This window comes from Erpetoichthys calabaricus, chromosome 9 (genome assembly GCF_900747795.2).
Source record: "Erpetoichthys calabaricus chromosome 9, fErpCal1.3, whole genome shotgun sequence".
Lineage (NCBI taxonomy): Eukaryota > Metazoa > Chordata > Cladistia > Polypteriformes > Polypteridae > Erpetoichthys > Erpetoichthys calabaricus.
This window is the reverse complement of record NC_041402.2, coordinates 27,095,635-27,113,817: the sequence shown is the minus strand read 5'-3', so window position 1 is coordinate 27,113,817 and position 18,183 is coordinate 27,095,635. Positions and strand designations below refer to the sequence as shown.

At 40.4% G+C, this 18,183-nt stretch overlaps 1 protein-coding gene across 1 annotated transcript in view; it reads right to left on the bottom strand.

Annotated features, from left to right (window-relative positions):
• The window catches only part of sardh (sarcosine dehydrogenase), a 278,779-nt gene that overhangs the window by 11,499 nt on the left and 249,097 nt on the right, over nucleotides 1–18,183 (bottom strand). Inside the window, exon 18 of the mRNA XM_051931764.1 lies at nucleotides 10,592–10,754. Within this exon, the coding sequence (XP_051787724.1) occupies nucleotides 10,592–10,754 (163 nt within the window). The remainder of the gene's footprint in view (nucleotides 1–10,591; nucleotides 10,755–18,183) is intronic.

Genomic DNA, 18,183 nt, shown 5'->3' with positions numbered 1-18,183 from the left:
GTTGTAAGGGAAATGGCTGGAACGTTGTGTTACAGTGCGAGCGAGGGCCTGTCTCACATTAATTAAAAGTTTCAGTCAAAGATTACAACCTCATCCATACCTCTCACAAATTTTCTGTAAAACAATGAAAAATAGCACAATTAACATATATGAAAATCATATAGCATAAACGATATTCGATTCAGGCCAAGCCCAGTGACTCAGTGGTCAATGCTTCTGAATCACAGCTACAGAATGCCAGGTTTCAATCTCAAGACAATAGTGGACAACTTTCTATAAAATCTCAACACCTTTATTGTCAATCCATCACATGGAATAACCTCTGTTAGGCAAAAAACGACAGACTTGTGTGTTCCCTGAGAAAGCCGTTTCATCCTGACCATTTTTGAACCTAGTATTGAACTACAGAAATGCCAATACCTTGCAATGTGAGGAAACACAATTTCTTGCTTTATTGAACTGAATAACTGGCTTCAGTTGAACTAACACAATTACTAAAGTTTCTTTAACAACCAATTAGAATTTAAACATGATAAATTAAGAGAGTTTTCCATTAGGACTCTGGAAAATAATGGCTGCTGAATTTTGGGGTTTGCAGTCATGTGAATAATATACTATAAAATCAGTCATTTGAAGCAATGATAGCCATTAGTAACACTAGTAATGACTTTACTCTATTTTTAAAATAATTTAATGGCATCCTGAAAAACAATTCTATCAAAAACTTGAAAGTTTCTGGGTGATTCCAAACTTTTGAAAGTTAGTGTAGGTGAAACGGTGTGAGATATGTAATGAATATCGGGTCAGATTTAAGCTGATGTGCAAGGCTACCCACAGAAAAGAATTGCCTCTTGCTGAAATGAATCCTGAACTCTGCAATGTTGTGGAAATCCTTCAGTATATTTAGCACATAGAGAAAGGATGGGCATTAAATAAAAAACACACACAAAGTCAATATATATTGTGGAAACTAGGGGCGCTCCAGCCATCCCAACCCCGACACGAGTTCCAGCACAGCACACGTTTATTTACAAGTGGGGAAGCACTTTTGCCTCACTCCCCACAGCAGCACAGTACAATTCAGCAATACAATTCCTTCTCTTTCTCTCCATCCCGCTTCCACTCTTCCAATGGCAAGCTTTGTCCCTCTTCCTCCTGACTCTGGCTCCTCGAATGGAGTCAGGCGGCTCCTTTTATGTTACACCTGGGAGTGCTCCAGGTGGCTCATCAGGATTGACTGGAACTACTCCCCGGTGTAATGGAAACCCAGAGTAGGGTTCTACAGCTCACCCTGGTGGACCCCATGGAACCTAATAGGGCTATGCCAAACTCCCAGCATGCCCTGCGGGAATCCATGGTGCCACAGCTACCCAGAAGGGCTGCCCTCTAGCATCCCGGGCAAGGTAGTGCCATGTAGATGCTCTCCCCCCTGATCCTTCCATCCGGATGGCATCCCGGCTGGGTAATGGCTGCAGCCGCCCGTCACAATATATATAATGATCTGTATAGGATGGGTGTCCAGTCCAGGTATGGATCTTGCCTTGTGATACTTTCGGCCTCATGCGTCATGGTCCCAAATTGGACTAACATGTAAAAGTGTTTATATTGTTAATACCTTGTCTTTTGCACTAAGTTTTGTGCTGTATCTGAAATTACTAAACTGTGACGTGTATAGGGCTTGTAACGTAGGTAGAAGTGCACTTTGTAAGAATACATTGAATTAAACGGCCATTCTAAACAAGTCTGCTCACCACAGTTCAAAGATAACATGAAAACAAGTATTTAAAGTAATCTTGCTTTGGAAGTATTTAATTATTTTCAGATGACTTTTAGGGATAATAACATAACAAAATGTATTTATTCCATATACTGTGTCATGCACAAGTGCATAGGGTGCAGCTTAAGGACCCGACACGCACCGCGGCAAGTCGTGCCAGGGGACAATGGCGGGGTACTAACCTCTTTTTCTTCATTTCCTCAGAAAAAACGAAGCACTGCCGTCTTAACTTCAACTGGACGCCTAGGGAAACCAGCCATTTCCGGTCCCTTTCTACACTCTGGCCCCTTCATGATGATGTCACCTTCCCATCCATCACCACGATTTTCCCAACATCGCATTACTTTACTTTCGGTCCCCCCTTATAAATTGTCCATCTACCTACCATCATTTATCTGTTGTATTTGAAGGAACACTGACCTTGAATTTCTTTTTGCTTTACAGTATACGGGGCAACAAACCCCAAATATTTATGATTGTTTTGTAGTTTCTTACAACTGAAATAAATAAATTAGTATTAGCAAAATAAAACTTGTACTTTCTGGAAAACATAATTTTTCAATACACAAATAATATAAAATGGTTTTCTGGCAGCCTGCTCTTAAAAAAGTGACAAATGATGACAAGCAAAATTACCTGAATCAAAAGTTTGAAATACTCGCTGCACATGTGACAAAGACTGAACTCCCCCATATAATCTCAATAAGAATAAGACAGATCATCCTAAAACACAATGATGTTCGCAGAGGTTGTGAAGACAAGTGATAGTCCGCCCACACAACTCTGAACGCCTTTTCACATGATAATTAATGAGATGGTTTTGCTCCCTGGAGATCACAAAAAAAAAGATGAAGAAAAGTGGGGAACAATAGGAGGTCTTATCCAAATGCATAACATAACACAACACAACACAACATTTTCAGAGCCGTTTAATCCAAATCAGGATCACGGTGGGACAGAGTCTTATTCTGGAAGCACTGGGCACAAGGAACGTGCCTTGGATAAGGTGCCATTCAATTACAGGGCCCACACAGATGCACAACCACACTCATTTTAGAAAAACCTAACATATACATAGAGTCTGTAGAGTGATACAACTACATCTGTTTGCTACAGAATATTAAAAACAACATACACTTCAAGGTAAAAGAAAATATTTTGCTGGTTTGAGGCTGGGACAAATGGCAGTGAGACTCTAAATATCCTTACTGCTAAGTAAATGTTTAAATTGTAAACCCCATCCTAATTCACTATACAAGTATTGCACAGGCAGACTATATAACTGCTTTCATGTATTTTTGCAGATGGAGCATAGATGGGTTAAGCAACTTGAGCAAAGTCACTTAGTGGGTCAGTGGCAGGAATTGAGCTGACAGCCTTTTCATTTTCCATCCAGATATTTAGCCAGTGTGCTCCACAAAGATACCTGCCAGCTGTAATCCAATTACAGTAATCATTGGAGTCAACACGAGATGCGGCTTTTAACTTCTTAGTATAACTTGAAACCGTGCACTTGAAACTTCAGCTTAAGTGCCTAACAGTATCAAATTTAATCAACTCAGTTCGATGGAAATTCAGTTAATTTCAATTGCCTAGTTAATTAAAAGATGGATACCAGCTACATTTAAAGATTTTGCAAGTAATACAAGCTATTGCCAATAATGGCAATACAACATCTAGAAAGTGTTTCATTAAACAAATAGCACAGGAGCACTTTCCCAACACTTACTTCCACATACTCAGAAAGGCATCAGCAGCGTTCCCAGTGGGTGTAGGACTCCGCCAGGGAAGTGCTTTGTCTCCAATCCTGTTTGTGGTTTTCATTTATCAAGGTGCATCAGTTGAGGGGTAGGGGGTCCAGTTTGGTGGAACAGAATTGCATCATTTCTTTTTGCAGATGACGTGGTCATGTCGGCTTCATTGGGACAGTTTGCAACTGAGTGTGAAGCGGCAGGGATGAAGATCAGCACCTCCAAATCTGAGGCCATGGTTCTCAGTAGGAAAAAGGTGGACTGTCCTCTCTGAGTGGGAGGTAAGTTACTACCTCAATTGGAGTAGTTTAAGTCTTGTTCACGAATGGGGGGAAAAGGGATAGTGAGATGGAGAGATGGATAGGTATGGTGAGTACAGTTATATGGTCACTATACCAATCCATAATGGTGAAGAAGAAACTGAGTCAGAAGGCAAAGCTCTCGATTTACCAGTCTATCTATGTCATGAGCTTTGGGTAATGACTGAAATAATGAGATTGTGGGTGCAAGTAGCTGTAATGAGCTTTCTCCCTTAGAGACAGGGTGAGAAGTGCAGACATCCTGGAGAGGCTCACAGCAGACCCTTTACATCGAGATGAGCCAATTACCTATTTCATACCCATAATTGAGTTTTCTGCATATTAAAATACTGATTTATGGAAAAACACATGAATAAAGAATAAATTGTACACTGCAAGAGATTGACATAAGAATAAGCATAGCATAGTCTACACAACTGAAATTAAAAAAAGAAAATTTACCGTAACAGGACATTCCCTATCAGCACTCCCTGAAGGATAATCATTCGCAATATCAGCATGTATTGCCCTAGTCGGGTAATAGATCGGGTTTTTTTTCTATCATTTGCTTGAACATTCCGGTTGATTTTGTGACCTCTCTCATCGCGCTAAGTTTCATAGTTCGCTTGTGGTACCTATTTATTTGTACGAATCTGAGAGAGATGCAGCAGACCGAGGGGAGGGGGGCAGGGCCTCGGGGTGTATCTTACATCCGCTTAGCTAGTGAACGAGAAAACTACTAAACGGATTTAGATTAGGTTTTTTTGTAGAATTTGCTTAAACATTTCATTAGATTTTGCAACTTCTCTCATCGTGCTAAGTATCATAGTTCACTTGCAGGAGCGATATAGTCACGCTAATCCGAGACAGAGGCAGCAGGCCAAGGGGAGGGGGAAGCGTGACATCAGGAGTAGGGAGTTGGTCTACCCCTGCGTTTTGCAGTGCACCCTCCCTCTGCTTAGCTAGCGATACCTTTTTGTTTATTGAATTTTAAAGTTTGTCCTGTTTCACTATTACGTGGGCAGAGCCGTGGGGAACGGCTAGTATTAAATATGTAGGACACAGTGGTTAGTGCTGTTGCCTCACAGCTCCAAGGAGCCGATTTGTATTGCTGAAAGTTTTCACAGTGGGTGCAAGCCCGGCCACCAGGCGCTCGCCATCGAGCCCCACCTCCAGGCCTGGCTCCAGAGGGGGGCCCCAGTGACCCGCGTCCGGGCAAGGGAAAACGCCGTCCAAATTTTTTATTCATCATAGGAAGTTATGTTGAACCACACTTTGTCTCATCCCTCACCTAGGACCAGTTTGCCTTGGGTGGCCCTACCAGGGGCATAAAGTCCCGGACAACAGAGCTCCTAGGATCATTGAGACACGCAAACCCATCCATCACGATAAGGTGGCGGTTTGAGGAGGGGAGAGTCCTCAGAGTCCTGGAGGGTGCATGGGAGTTCGCCCAACCAGTCTACATGTGTTTTGTGGAGTTGGAAAAGGCGTTCAACAGTGTCCCTCGGGGAATCCTGTGGGGGGTGCTCCGGGAGTATGGGGTACTGGACCCCCTGATAAGGGCTGTTTGGTCTCTGTACAACTGGTCTCAGAGCTTGGTCCGCATTGCCGGCAGTAAGTCGAACCCGTTTCCAGTGAGAGTTGGACTCCGCCAGGGCTGCCCTTTCTCACTGATTCTGTTCATAACTTTTATGGACAGAATTTCTAGGCGCAGCCAGGGTGTTGAGGGGGTCCGGTTTGGTGGACTCAGGATTGGGTCACTGCTTTTTGCAGATGATGTTGTCCTGTTTGCTTCATCAGGCCGTGATCTTCAGCTCTCTCTGGATCGGTTCGCAGCTGAGTGTGAAGCGGCTGGGATGGGAATCAGCACCTCCAAATCCGAGACCATGGTCCTCAGCCGGAAAAGGGTGGAGTGCCCTCTCAGGTTTGGGAGCGAGACCCTGCCTCAAGTGGAGGAGTTCAAGTATCTCAGGGTCTTGTTCACGAGTGAGGGAAGAATGGAGCGTGAGATCGACAGGCGGATCGGTGCGGCATCCGCAGTAATGCGGGCTCTGCATCGGTCTGTCGTGGTGAAAAAGGAGCTGAGCCGTAAGGCAAAGCTCTCAATTTACCAGTTGATCTATGTTCCTACCCTCACCGATGGTCATGAGCTATGGGTAATGACCGAAAGAACGAGATCGCGAATACAAGCGGCTGAAATGAGTTTCCTACACAGGGTGTCTGGGCTTTCCCTTAAAGATAGGGTGAGAAGCTCAGTCATCTGGGAGGAGCTCAGAGTAGAGCCGCTGCTCCTCCGCATCGAGAGGAGTCAGATGAGGTGGCTCGGGCATCTGATCAGGATGCCTTCTGGACGCCTCCCTGGTGAGGTGTTCCGGGCACGTCCAACCGGGAGGAGGCCCCGAGGAAGACCCAAGACACGCTGGAGGGACTATCCCGGCTGGCCTCGGGATTCTCCCGGAAGAGCTAGAAGAAGTGGCCGGGGAGAGGGAAGTCTGGGCATCTCTGCTCAAGCTGCTGCTCCCGCGACCCGATCTCGGATAAGCGGAAAAGGATGGATGGATGGATGGAAGTTTTCACCACATTGGTGTGGACTTTTTTCACTGAAACCAAATACCACACATATCTCAAAGACTTGCATGCTAGCCTATCTCAGTATTAATGAATATGGATGCAAACATCAATGTGGATTTGAATGGACTGCTGAGGCGAGCTCTGGTTCACTGAGACACTGTAATAAATTAATCAGATTTAAAAAATGAGCTGATGCACAGAAAACTTTGCAAACCTCATTTATATGGTGAATTTGTATCTCATAGATCAAGTGTCCTGTTTTGGTACATTTTGACAGACAAGGCTAATGATTGTAACTCAAAGTTGTTTGAGCTTTTAATCAGTTTCACTGTTATACCTTAATATTCAATTTATGGTTGACAATCATTTTTTGTTTCAGTGGTGTTGTGGTTAATGCTGTTTCTGCATCCTTAGCCTGCACACTTTCTACTGTATGTGTAGTTTGTACATTTTCATTTGGTCTGTGTGGGTCTTTCTCCAGTGCCCTGATTTTTCTGCCCACATCTTCACAGATACGTGTGTTAGGTTCACTGGTGGTTCTAAACTGGCCCTGTGGGAGTGGGTTTGTGAACAGACCCTGCAATAGACACGCACACCCGGTCCAGGGTTTCTGCCTTTTGTTACAAGGACAGTCTGTAACCCCCCCATGAATCTTGAACTACTGTAAATTATAAGGGTTTAATTATGTGATTTTTGATTAACTACTGCTTTTTTATGGAAGTGTAGCAACCTAAATACTTGGTTGGCATCCAGCTGAAAATTTATTGAATGATGACAACATCATCCATATTCAAGGCTGATTATGCTTCAGTTATGAGGTACAGTGATTAACAGGAAAGAAAAAATAAATAATGTATGAGAATGATTTGTTTTACAATTCAAAAAAGAATGCCCCAATTACAAGAGTGCTGTCTAAATACGACATGTATAGGTGCAGTGGGGTTTTCTTGCTTTTATTTATTTGCCAGCAGAGCTTAAGGGATGAAAGAAACATCAGGTCACCTCTCAATGTTAACATAACAGCTTTGTATTAAACTAAAAGAACCCTCTACTTCCATATTAAAACAATCTATATTCAATATGATAACAGAAAATATAACTACATTATTTTTATAAAATTTGTAGAAATATGGAAAAAATAATATAAACACATCTTTCTGTACCAATTTGATGGGACTATGTTGCCTTACAATTTCACACATCTTACACATAAGATTATATTCTAAATATTTAAATTTTTTATACTTTTGACAAAGCTGAATGATACATATTTTCGAAAATTTCAATTCATTCACATTTGGTCCATAAATCATGATGAATGAAAATCCTGAAATCTGAGTTCAAATAAATATTATAATAAAAAAATGATTTTTTTTGTCTCTAACCAGTGGATCATGAAAAAAATGGTGTCTCTCTTTTGCCACTTCTATTGAAACACATAACAGTGCGGCCACTCGGGGAATTAAAAGGAGGAGCTTTAAAGAAAAGGTGACATGCTAATCTGGACCTGTGACCCAGTGTTCTCACTCCAACATGTGCTAAACATAATAGATGCATATTGTCAGCTTTCAGTGCTCAAGGTAAAAGGATGAGGTTTTCTACAAATGTAAGTGATTGTCCATTTAATTTCATAGCGTCAAATAAATGTATCACAACTACAAAACTCCCTTGAATAACATTAAGCGGGTTTGAAAATGGATGGAATTATACAAATCTTAAAGATATGTGCAAGAAATGTTGCACTTGTGGAAGAAATGATTGCAGTTAAAACTATTTTTTTAAGGCACAGATTCAATAAGGTGCTGAAATTGAATGACTTGGGTCCATGCTGACTTAATAGACTCATACACTTGACAGCATTATGTAGTTCCTGCAGATTTTTGGCCACAAATTCATGATGCATATTCCCTTATCCATCTCATCATAAATGTGCTCTACTGGATTGAGATCTATGCAGGCTATTAAGAGCATACTGGTGTCACGGTCATCTTTGTACAAAGAGCTTAGGATAGTGCACGTTTTGTAACATGGCAAAATATCCTACTGCAGTGGTGTCCAACTCCAGTCCTGGTGGGCCACAGTGGCTGCAGGTTTTCATTCTTACCATTTTCCTAATAAGTAATCAGTTTTCACTGCTAATTAACTCCTTTTCCCTTCATTTTAATAACCCTGTTTTAAGGATTCAGTCCTCTGAATTGATTCCCTTCTTCATTAAATGGCAGCCAAACAGAAATGAGATGTGAAACAAGCCAACAGATGACCAGCTGAATTGGGGCTTCAAATTCCAGCCAGTTTCACTCCAACCAGTTTCTAATGAGAAGCCAATTCTTGCAGTTAATTAAAGCTGTTATTGAATATCAGGACTTGTTGCTGCTCTCGTTCTGCCACAGCAGAATGCTGATTTTCTGTTTTTTCTAAGACCACCGTCAAGATGTTTTGGTGACCTGAACAGACCAACATGATCGAGACCTTCACCTTTCTTTATTTTCAGGTTAGCCAGTCATGTGGCAGCTGGTTTTGTGTTTCATTATTGTTTGCTTATTAAGGAAAAAGAAAAAAACTAAGGGGTCTGAGTCACGTCAATTAAAACTGAGGTGAAACAAGTTAATCAGCAGCAAAAACGTCTCACTAATTAAGAAGATGGTTAGAATGAAAACCTGCAGCCACTGCAGCCCACCAGGACCGGACTCGGACACCCTTGTCCTACTGGAATCACCCAATTGGAGGGTGCCATGAAGGGATTACTTGTGGCATTTAGGTGACTATCAAGTGGTATTACAAGGCCTAATGTGTAGTAAGAAGCATGATGGATCCATAGACTCAAAATGTTCATGCCAAATTTTGACCTTACTATCTTACAGCAGAAGTTCAGATTGAACATGTGCTCACTGTTGCCTCATCTTCCTGTTCTTCCTGATAACAAACACAGAGATACCCCTTTCGAACTCCAATGTTTTGAAGAGATGTAATAAGAACATGTGTGGTATTTCTATTAGCATGGTAAGTCTGATCGTTCTCCTTTGAGCTTGCTGGATGTTTTGTTTATGACACCTTGAGTCAGTAGCATATAAAAAGGTCAGGAAGAGAAGCGGATTCCAAAATAGAAGAACCACAATGGGACCAACGATCATATGATGGTCAAAGTTGCTAAGATAGCAGGTTTTGTTATGTTTGGGCAATCAGCAACTAAACCTATACACATAATGAGCTGTAGCCACATGTTTTGTTTGGACCTTATAAAGTGGCCACCAAGAGTAATTCATCTCACGTATTTATAGCACAATTCCTAACACACTTTATGATTGTAACCAGAATACATAGGACCATAAAAACGGAGGATAATGTGTGATGGATGGCTGGAAATTGTGCCCTACCGGGAGATCTAGAGGAACAGAGAACCAGGAGGAGGGCAATTTATACCCCAGAACATGAGAGGGCAGCCCCCCTGGGTTATATCGGGGCCACAGGCTTGGGGCTTAGAAGTTCAAACCTGTTGGGGTCCGTGGCCACCACCAGCGGGCACCTGGACAGCTCTGGAAAAAGATCTGCAGCACTTCTGCCACACCCAGAAGTGCTGCCTGAAGAGGAGCTGGATTCATTGGCAGTGCTTCCGCCACATCCACAAGTGCTGGTGGAGGTTAATCGGGAAGCACCTGGAGCACTTCCGGGTGCACTATAAAAGGGGCCGCCTCACTCCATTCAGCGAGCCAGAGTTGGGAGCTTGTGAGAGAGGAGTGGAGGCGACAGTGAAGTAAAAGAGAAGTCGAGAAGGACTGAGCCTTGTGAGTGTATTGTGGCCGTGTTGTGTTGAAAAGAAGGAGCAGAACATAATAAATGTGCGTGTTGTGGACATTCTGAGTCTGTCTGTCTGTCTGTGTTCCGGGCGTCTTTCCACAAAAGTATTTTTAAAAATAATTTTACAACATTTAAAGAGCCAACTGTATTTTCCTCAGTCAAATCCATCCATCTCTGAATTGAAATGATAATATATCTCTTGTAATGACAATAACAATCAACTGAACTAATTGTTATTTCCACATTATTATAGTTCATCTCAATTGGTAACAGACTAATAAGACATGCTTACTCATCAAAATAATCTTGAATTAAAACATTTCTGAATGAAAACAGACCCCGAAGCTCGTCTGAAGATACAATAAAAGTCTTCTGCTGTACATAACTGCTATACTAACCTTTTTCAATGCTGAGTGAATCAATAGCTCTATAACCAGCATTGCTGATTCCATATTTTGCTCCAGCTGCCATTACTGCCTGGTAAACAGGAACACAAGCAGCTCTAGGCATGTGCAGCTCCCAGCCCATCTCACCCACAAAGGACAAACGCATGGCACGAACCTGTAAGCATACAGTAATAATTAAATGGTTAGACTGCATCAAAATACTTAAAAATAAATGCAAACAGTAAATTGTCAGACAGCCTTAATATATGCTATGAGCTGAAGGTTTAAGAAGCCTGACTTTACTACTGCATAAAAAATAGAATTTCTTGTACTGAAGCGTCCTATGCTGCAATCTCCAGCCCGTGTACAGTTTGGGTACAATGATACCCTCGTGAAGCGGTGCAACATGCAGTGACGTTGTTTCTCTCATTTTTATACATATGGTTAACTAAAAATAATAACTAAAATATTTCTTATAAAACAGTCATAAATAAATAATGTGTAGAGAATTTACAGTAATAGTAGATATACAATTTAATTTTGAGAGATTTCTAGCTACAAGGTTTCATATATCTTTATTTTTGCAGCAGCTTTTTGTGCAATTGTGTAATAAAGAAAGGATTCTCCATACATGAACTGCAGCAGAGAGGTTAAAAAAAGAAAGATATTAAATTCCTGGACTATTTTTTATTACAGCTCTATCAATCCTTAGAGAAGTGAAACCTTTAGAAATATTTCGTTTACTGTATTTTTGTGGTATTAATATTTTTAGGAATGATTGTCATTTTGCTCTTGTCAAGGCCCCTCCATGAATTACCCTGATCCAATTCTTTACTGTCAAGAAGAACATCTGGCACTTGGAACATCAGAAAGCAAATCAAAGTCATTTGTTTTAGGAAACAAGGTAATACAATTTATTACACAATAAATACTGTAACTCACCAATCACAGAAGGAGGAAGTACGCCTCTATATATTAAAGCAAATGACAATTAAAAACATTTGGAATGACTAGCTCTCTGTCTCAGTGTTGACGACTTCCCATGTGTGTTATGTGTTCTAGTTTCCAACAAAGCTTATTTAGTTAAACTCTTTAGAAATCTTCTTCATCATATGGTTGTTAAATCCTGTTACAGGATTTCTGATCTGTTAAATTGTAGGATGGGTAAACCTTTAGCTTTCATTTACAAGTTTTGCAGTACTTGCAGTAAAAAGCATTTGAAATCAGACACACTATCACTCCTTCTCTCTAGTAACCTGTATCTGTGTTTGAGGCACAGGGTATCCCTTGGACAACAGGAATAAGAGGAGTGAAAAATGAAAGGAAAAACAAAAACAATCCCAGAAAGGTTTTCATTAACACTGAAAGCACTTGGTGGGACAAGAGTGGGCCTATTCAGATTTTAAAGTATTCTTTCATCCAAAAATCAATTAAGGCAATGATCTTGCAAGGTTTTGTCTCTCCACCATGATGTACACTTTACAGAGTGCTGCACTTCATCTCTGATCTAATTTTTTAAACATGCTTATTCTACAATGTGGGGCTTTTAAAATCTTGCAGTTCATCTCAGGAATGTTTTATTGGCGGCATCAAATTTTTATTCATGAACCAAATGTAAAATAATAAGGTGGCTGTGTATTTTAGAAGGAAAAAGATAGATAGTGTGACCTATTCAAAGAAGTGAGAATCATTTTAGTTTGTCACATTCTATTAACTCTTTTAGGGCGGATGTCGACTTTTGTCGACAGGAGGGGTTGAAGGCGAATGTCGACAAAAGTCGACATCCAGGGATAGAGGGTGACAATCAGCTGTTAATGGCGACAAATCTCACTGTCACGTCACAGGCATTCCCTCTGTGCTTGGAGGAATGCTAGACTCGTTGACTCGGCAACTAAACATTGCATGTGCGTGAGTTGCGAAATGTAAACAAAGGCAAGATGGCACCGACATGTGAAAAGGCAGCGAAGCAAGTGCAGAAAAGAAAACATTTGGCAGACGTTGTTTTGCGCATTATTGCGGAGTCGGACTCTTGATTTTTCAGAATCGGACTTTATTGGCAGTGATCAGGAGATCGCGCAAGAGAGTTAGAAGCAGGCATCAGCTGATCAGACACCAGCCAATGCCGCGCCAGCAGATCTGCTGCCAGTTGAGTGCCTTCGCGCAGCCGATGCATCTACGGCAAGGTTCGCATGGGATAAATACACAGACATTGATCCGTTGAGAGCCGATCTGGCTACCGGAGTTTACAAGACGGCATGGCTTGCTTTTGGACATGACAGATCACCAGCTGCTGTACTTCAGGCTGCTCTCTCCTGATGCTGCTTTTCAGCTACTGTCAGACGAGACAAACAGGTAGGCAGAGATTTTTTTTGAATCGCGGGCTGCGTTTGCATCGCAGTCTCGTTTTTCAAAGTGGAAACCCACAACGAAAGACGAGATGAAGCGCGCTGTGGCATTACAAATAGAGATGGGACAGAACTGGTGATATAACTTCAGGGCGCATTGGTCCAAACGTGTTTTGTCCCCTGGTGGCTTAGGTACGTGCTGCTGCAAAGTTTTATTCACTTCTGTAATAAACAGAAGCAAATCCCATGGGGTGAGCCAGGCTATAATGCCATACATAAAGTTCATAAAGTTTCAGAAGATGAAAAGAGGTGACAATACGGTTTTCATGCAGGCAGAAAACTTGGTGGCAGTGGCATGGCACGATGGCAAATGGGTGACTTGTCTCTCTACAGTACACACTAACAATATATGTGAGAAAGTGCAGCAACAGACAATTGAAAAATAGGCACCAAAGCAACACATATTGTAAGGAGTGCAATGTGGCAATGACTGAAATTGGCTGCTTTGAGCGAGATCAGACTTTGCTGTGTACAATGTATGTGATATGTATGTGAAATCATAGAGTATGCAGGCTCATACAACATGCAAGACAGTAACATTTGTCAAAAGTAAATATTTTTTGTTGATTTGATATGTTAAACAATTGCTTTGTGTTCTTTTTTAAAAAATGTTAGTTTTTGGAAAAATATTCAGCCCTGGGAGAAAAGAAACAAAAAAAAAATTAGCCCTAAAAGAGTTAATGTGTATGAACCCAGGTGGATAATCAATTGAAATGCTCTTATTGTGCCTTTGTTATGATTAATTTTTTTGCCCAAGATCCTGTTTCTCACATCAACATAATGATTTTAATGCTAACTGCTGTGTTTTAGAACTGTTATGTATGTTTTACAAAGTTTTCTATAGTTTGATCTATGCTTTTTGTAAACAAACTTAAAATTTAAGTTACGATTGAATCAGCCAGCACAGTGCATAATATATAACAAGTTATTTATATTCAGAACTTGATTTAAAAAAGCCTTTCTAAATTCCTGATAATCCTATTCACTTTCTCTATTACTTATTTTGCAGTACACAGACATATAAACTGATAGATGGTCATCTATTTAGTTTGTTCATAATTTATTTATACCGAGGTAAAGGTCACCTACTATAGCAGTAAAATAAAGCACTGGTGAGGCCTCATCTGGAGTACCGTGTACATTTTTGGTCTCCAGGCTCGTAAAAGGACATAGCAGCACTAGAAAAGGTCCGGAGAAGAAAGACTAGGCTGATTCCAGGGCTACAGGGGATGAATCAGGAGGAAAGATTAAAAGAGCTGAGCCTTTACAGTTTAAGCAAAAGCAGATTTAGAGGTTACATGATTGAAGTGTTTAAAATTATGAAGGGAATTAGTACAGTGGATCGAGAATGTTATTTTAAAAGGAGATCAACAAGAACACAGCTGGAAATATGTTAAGGGTAAATTTCGCACAAACATTTGGAAATTTTTCTTTACACAGAGAACCACTGACACATGGAATAAGTTACCGAGTAGTGTGGTGAACAGTAGGAGTTTAGGGGCTTTCAAAACTCTACTTGTTATTTTACAGTGATTAGGTGGATAGGACTGGTGAGCTTTGTTGGGTAATATACTATAAGGGCAAGACACTGAATTATACAGTCATATGAAAAAGTTTGGGAACCCCTCTTAATTTTTTGGATTTTTGTTTCTCATTGGCTGAGCTTTCAAAGTAGCAACTTCCTTTTAATATTTGACATGCCTTATGAAAACAGTAGTATTTCAGCAGTGACATTAAGTTTATTGGATTAACAGAAAATATGCAATATGCATCATAACAAAATTAGACAGGTGCATAAATTTGGGCACCCCAATAGAGATATTACATCAGTACTTAGTTGAGCCTCCTTTTACAAATATAACAGCCTCTAGACGCCTTCTATAGCCTGTGATGAGTGTCTGGATTCTGGATGGAGGTATTTTTTACCATTCTTCCATACAAAATCTATCCAGTTCAGTTAAATTTGAAGGCTACCGAGCATGGACAGCCTGCTTCAAATCATCCCATAGATTTTCGATGATATTCAAGTCAGGGGACTGTGACGGCCATTCCAAAACATTGTACATTGAATATCCAACCCCTGCGTAACTTAAACTTTGTGACTGATGCTTTAACATTATCCTGAAGAATTTGTTGATACTGGGTTGAATTCATCCGACCCTCGACTTTAACAAGGGCCCCAGTCCCTGACCTAGCCACACAGCATGATGGAATCTCCACCAAATTTGACAGTAGGTAGCAGGTGTTTTTCTTGGAATGCGGTGTTCTTCTTCCGCCATGCAAAGTGCTTTTTGTTATGACCAAATAACTCAATTTTTGTCTCATCAGTCAATAGCACTTTGTTCCAAAATGAATCTGGCTTGTCTAATTGAGCATTTGCATACAACAAGTGACTCTGTTTGTGGCGTGAGTGCAGAAAGGGCTTCTTTCTCATCACCCTGCCATACAGATGTTCTTTGTGCAAATTGCACTGAATTGTAGAACAATATACAGATACATCATCTGCAGCAAAATGTTCTTGGAGGTCTTGGAGGTGATTTGTGGGTTGTCTGTAACCATTCTCACAATCCTCCGCATATGCCGCTCCTGTATTTTTCTTGGCCTGCCAGACCTGCTGGGTTTAACAGCAACTGTGCCTGTGGCCTTCCATTTCCTGATTACATTCCTTACAGTTGAAACTGACAGTTTAAACCTCTGAGATAGCTTTTTGTAGCCTTCCCCTAAACCAGGAGAGTTGCTTTGAGGATCCCATGCTGTCACTCTTCAGAGGAGAGTCAAAGGGAAGCACAATTTGCAATTGACCACCTTAAATACCTTTATATCTCATGATTGGACACACCTGTCTATAAATTTCAAGGCTTAACGAGCTAATCCAACTGATTTGGTGTTGCAAGTAATCAGCATTGAGCAGTGACATGCATTCAAATCAGCAAAATTACAAGGGAACCCAAATTTTTGCACAGCCAGTTTTTCACATTTGATTTAATTTTATACAACTAAATACTGCTTCACTAAAAATCTTTGTTCAGAAAACACCCCAGTACTCAGATGTTCCTAGGAAATGAAAGACATACCACTGTTATCTTTTTTGTTGAAAGGAGAGTCAATTATTATGCAGGCTGAGAGGGGTTCCCAAACTTTTTCATATGACTGTACATACAATCTACCTAGTGTACATATAATTTGCAGTGTCCCTAGGAATATTGTCTCGATAATGTGTCTATTACAACTGGTTGTTGTGAAGATGGGGACAGGGCTTGGGAGTTCCTCAATTACCACTTTATATTGTTATAGCTGTGGGTAAAGTGAAGAACCGTGTATCACAAAATTATTTACTAGACAAAGAAAGAATTAATTAGAGAAAAATATGCCACTATGTCACAACTGGCAGCAGTGAAGATGATCAAGATGGAGTGAGGCATTATACAATGTGGTGGTTATGGGCTCCAGCAGTGCCTCTCAGTACACTGTTTTGGATTGAGCCACTGACTAAAGATGCTCCAGGATGCCATATTATAGAGAGGAAGGGCAACATTTGTCATGATTGCATCTATTTTTTTATTCATTTTCTGGCACCATCTGTAGGGAGTCTAGGGTCAATCTCATAATGAATCTATCCCTTTAAACCAGTGAACTGCAGACGCCTGTCATTTCCTGAGCTGATGTTACTCCCTAAGTAGACCACTGTGTAGATAAATATGCTAACAACTGAACATATTCTTGTCCTTTCTGTATATAAGATTTGTGCTGTCCAGCTAATTCTGGGATAATGAAGGTTAAGTTTATTTCGATATTTATGTATATTGGGGTTTATTATCACTTGTGAGAGCAGAGACAATGTTGTGATTGACAAGGGAATTGGGGAAAAAGAAGTTTACTGGTTTATAGGGTCATTATTGTCATGTACACAGAGTACAGTGAAATTCTTCCTTGCAAGTGATAATCATCAGTATACATTATGTCACCACTCTCTGGCTCCGTGATTAATGAGTATGACTATTTTACCTTTAATAACTATCATACCTCAGAACCTTTGCTTTTCTACCTCAAAACGTCTGTCTTCATTACCTGAAAAGTCTAAGATCACACACTACAGCAGCTATAAATCAGATAAGGCTGAAACGTGGATGATGCAATGGAAGGTGGTCATGAAGAAGAGTCTAAATCTATTGACCAAACTCTTGATTTCCCCATGAATCGAGTGTATTTCCCTTTAGTAGTTTAGTAGTGTATAAACCTTTAGTAGTGACACTATGATAGTAGGTGTAAGGTATAAGTTTTGGGGTCACTCTCTATGAAAAATTGAGCAGCACAACAATTAACACTTTATATTAGAGTCATTTCTGCTCCTTACACAAGGCGCTGCCTGAGGTTTTCAGAGTATTTAGCTGATTTCCCTTACTGGTAGTGTACTGGTCAGAGCCCAAATGGTTGGAGAAGGGCAAAGAAGCAGAATATGCAGGAATATAAACTCAGATGGCTTTAGAAGTTTCCAAAAGATCATCTACCCTGCTTAGTAAGTTACTCTTGTGCAACCTCACAAAGAAAAACGGTATAAAAAATGAGATGACATGTGGATAATTAATGATAGAAATAGTGATCATGTACAATAAGCACAGCACTTTAACACACATTTGTTTCTGTCAGGGTCTCTGGAAAATAAAAAGAAATTTCTGATTCTTGGTGAGAGACTGCCTCAGCATCTTTGATTAATCAACATGTTTGGAACTTTCAGTGCCACACCAGAAAGCTGTGGATAATTAAGGGGGTTCTTTAGTTGGAAAGATTAATAATTAAGGGGCCCAGCACAATGTGACTTTAATTTATTTAATTATTACCAATGTTCTAATGGAGGAATACGTTGGATAGATTTGGAGAGCTCTGTTACGTTGAATGGCCTGCTTCTTTGAGTAACTTGCACCCCAAACACAACTCCAAATAAGTCTTGACGAAAACGGGATTATTTTTTGTTTTACTGAAATTGTTAACTCAAGTTACTTACACATCACAGATGTATAATATAATTTGATGCATAGTTAATTGTTGCGGCCCACTGAGTGATCCAGTGGTGGTAACCTTGTAGTTTACAGTACATTAAGCAATAGATTACACTGCCTAGTAATTATAAGTTATGGAGATATGCTCTGAAATGTGAAATTATAAAAGAAAATGAAATGAAAAGAGAATAAAGCACACTGA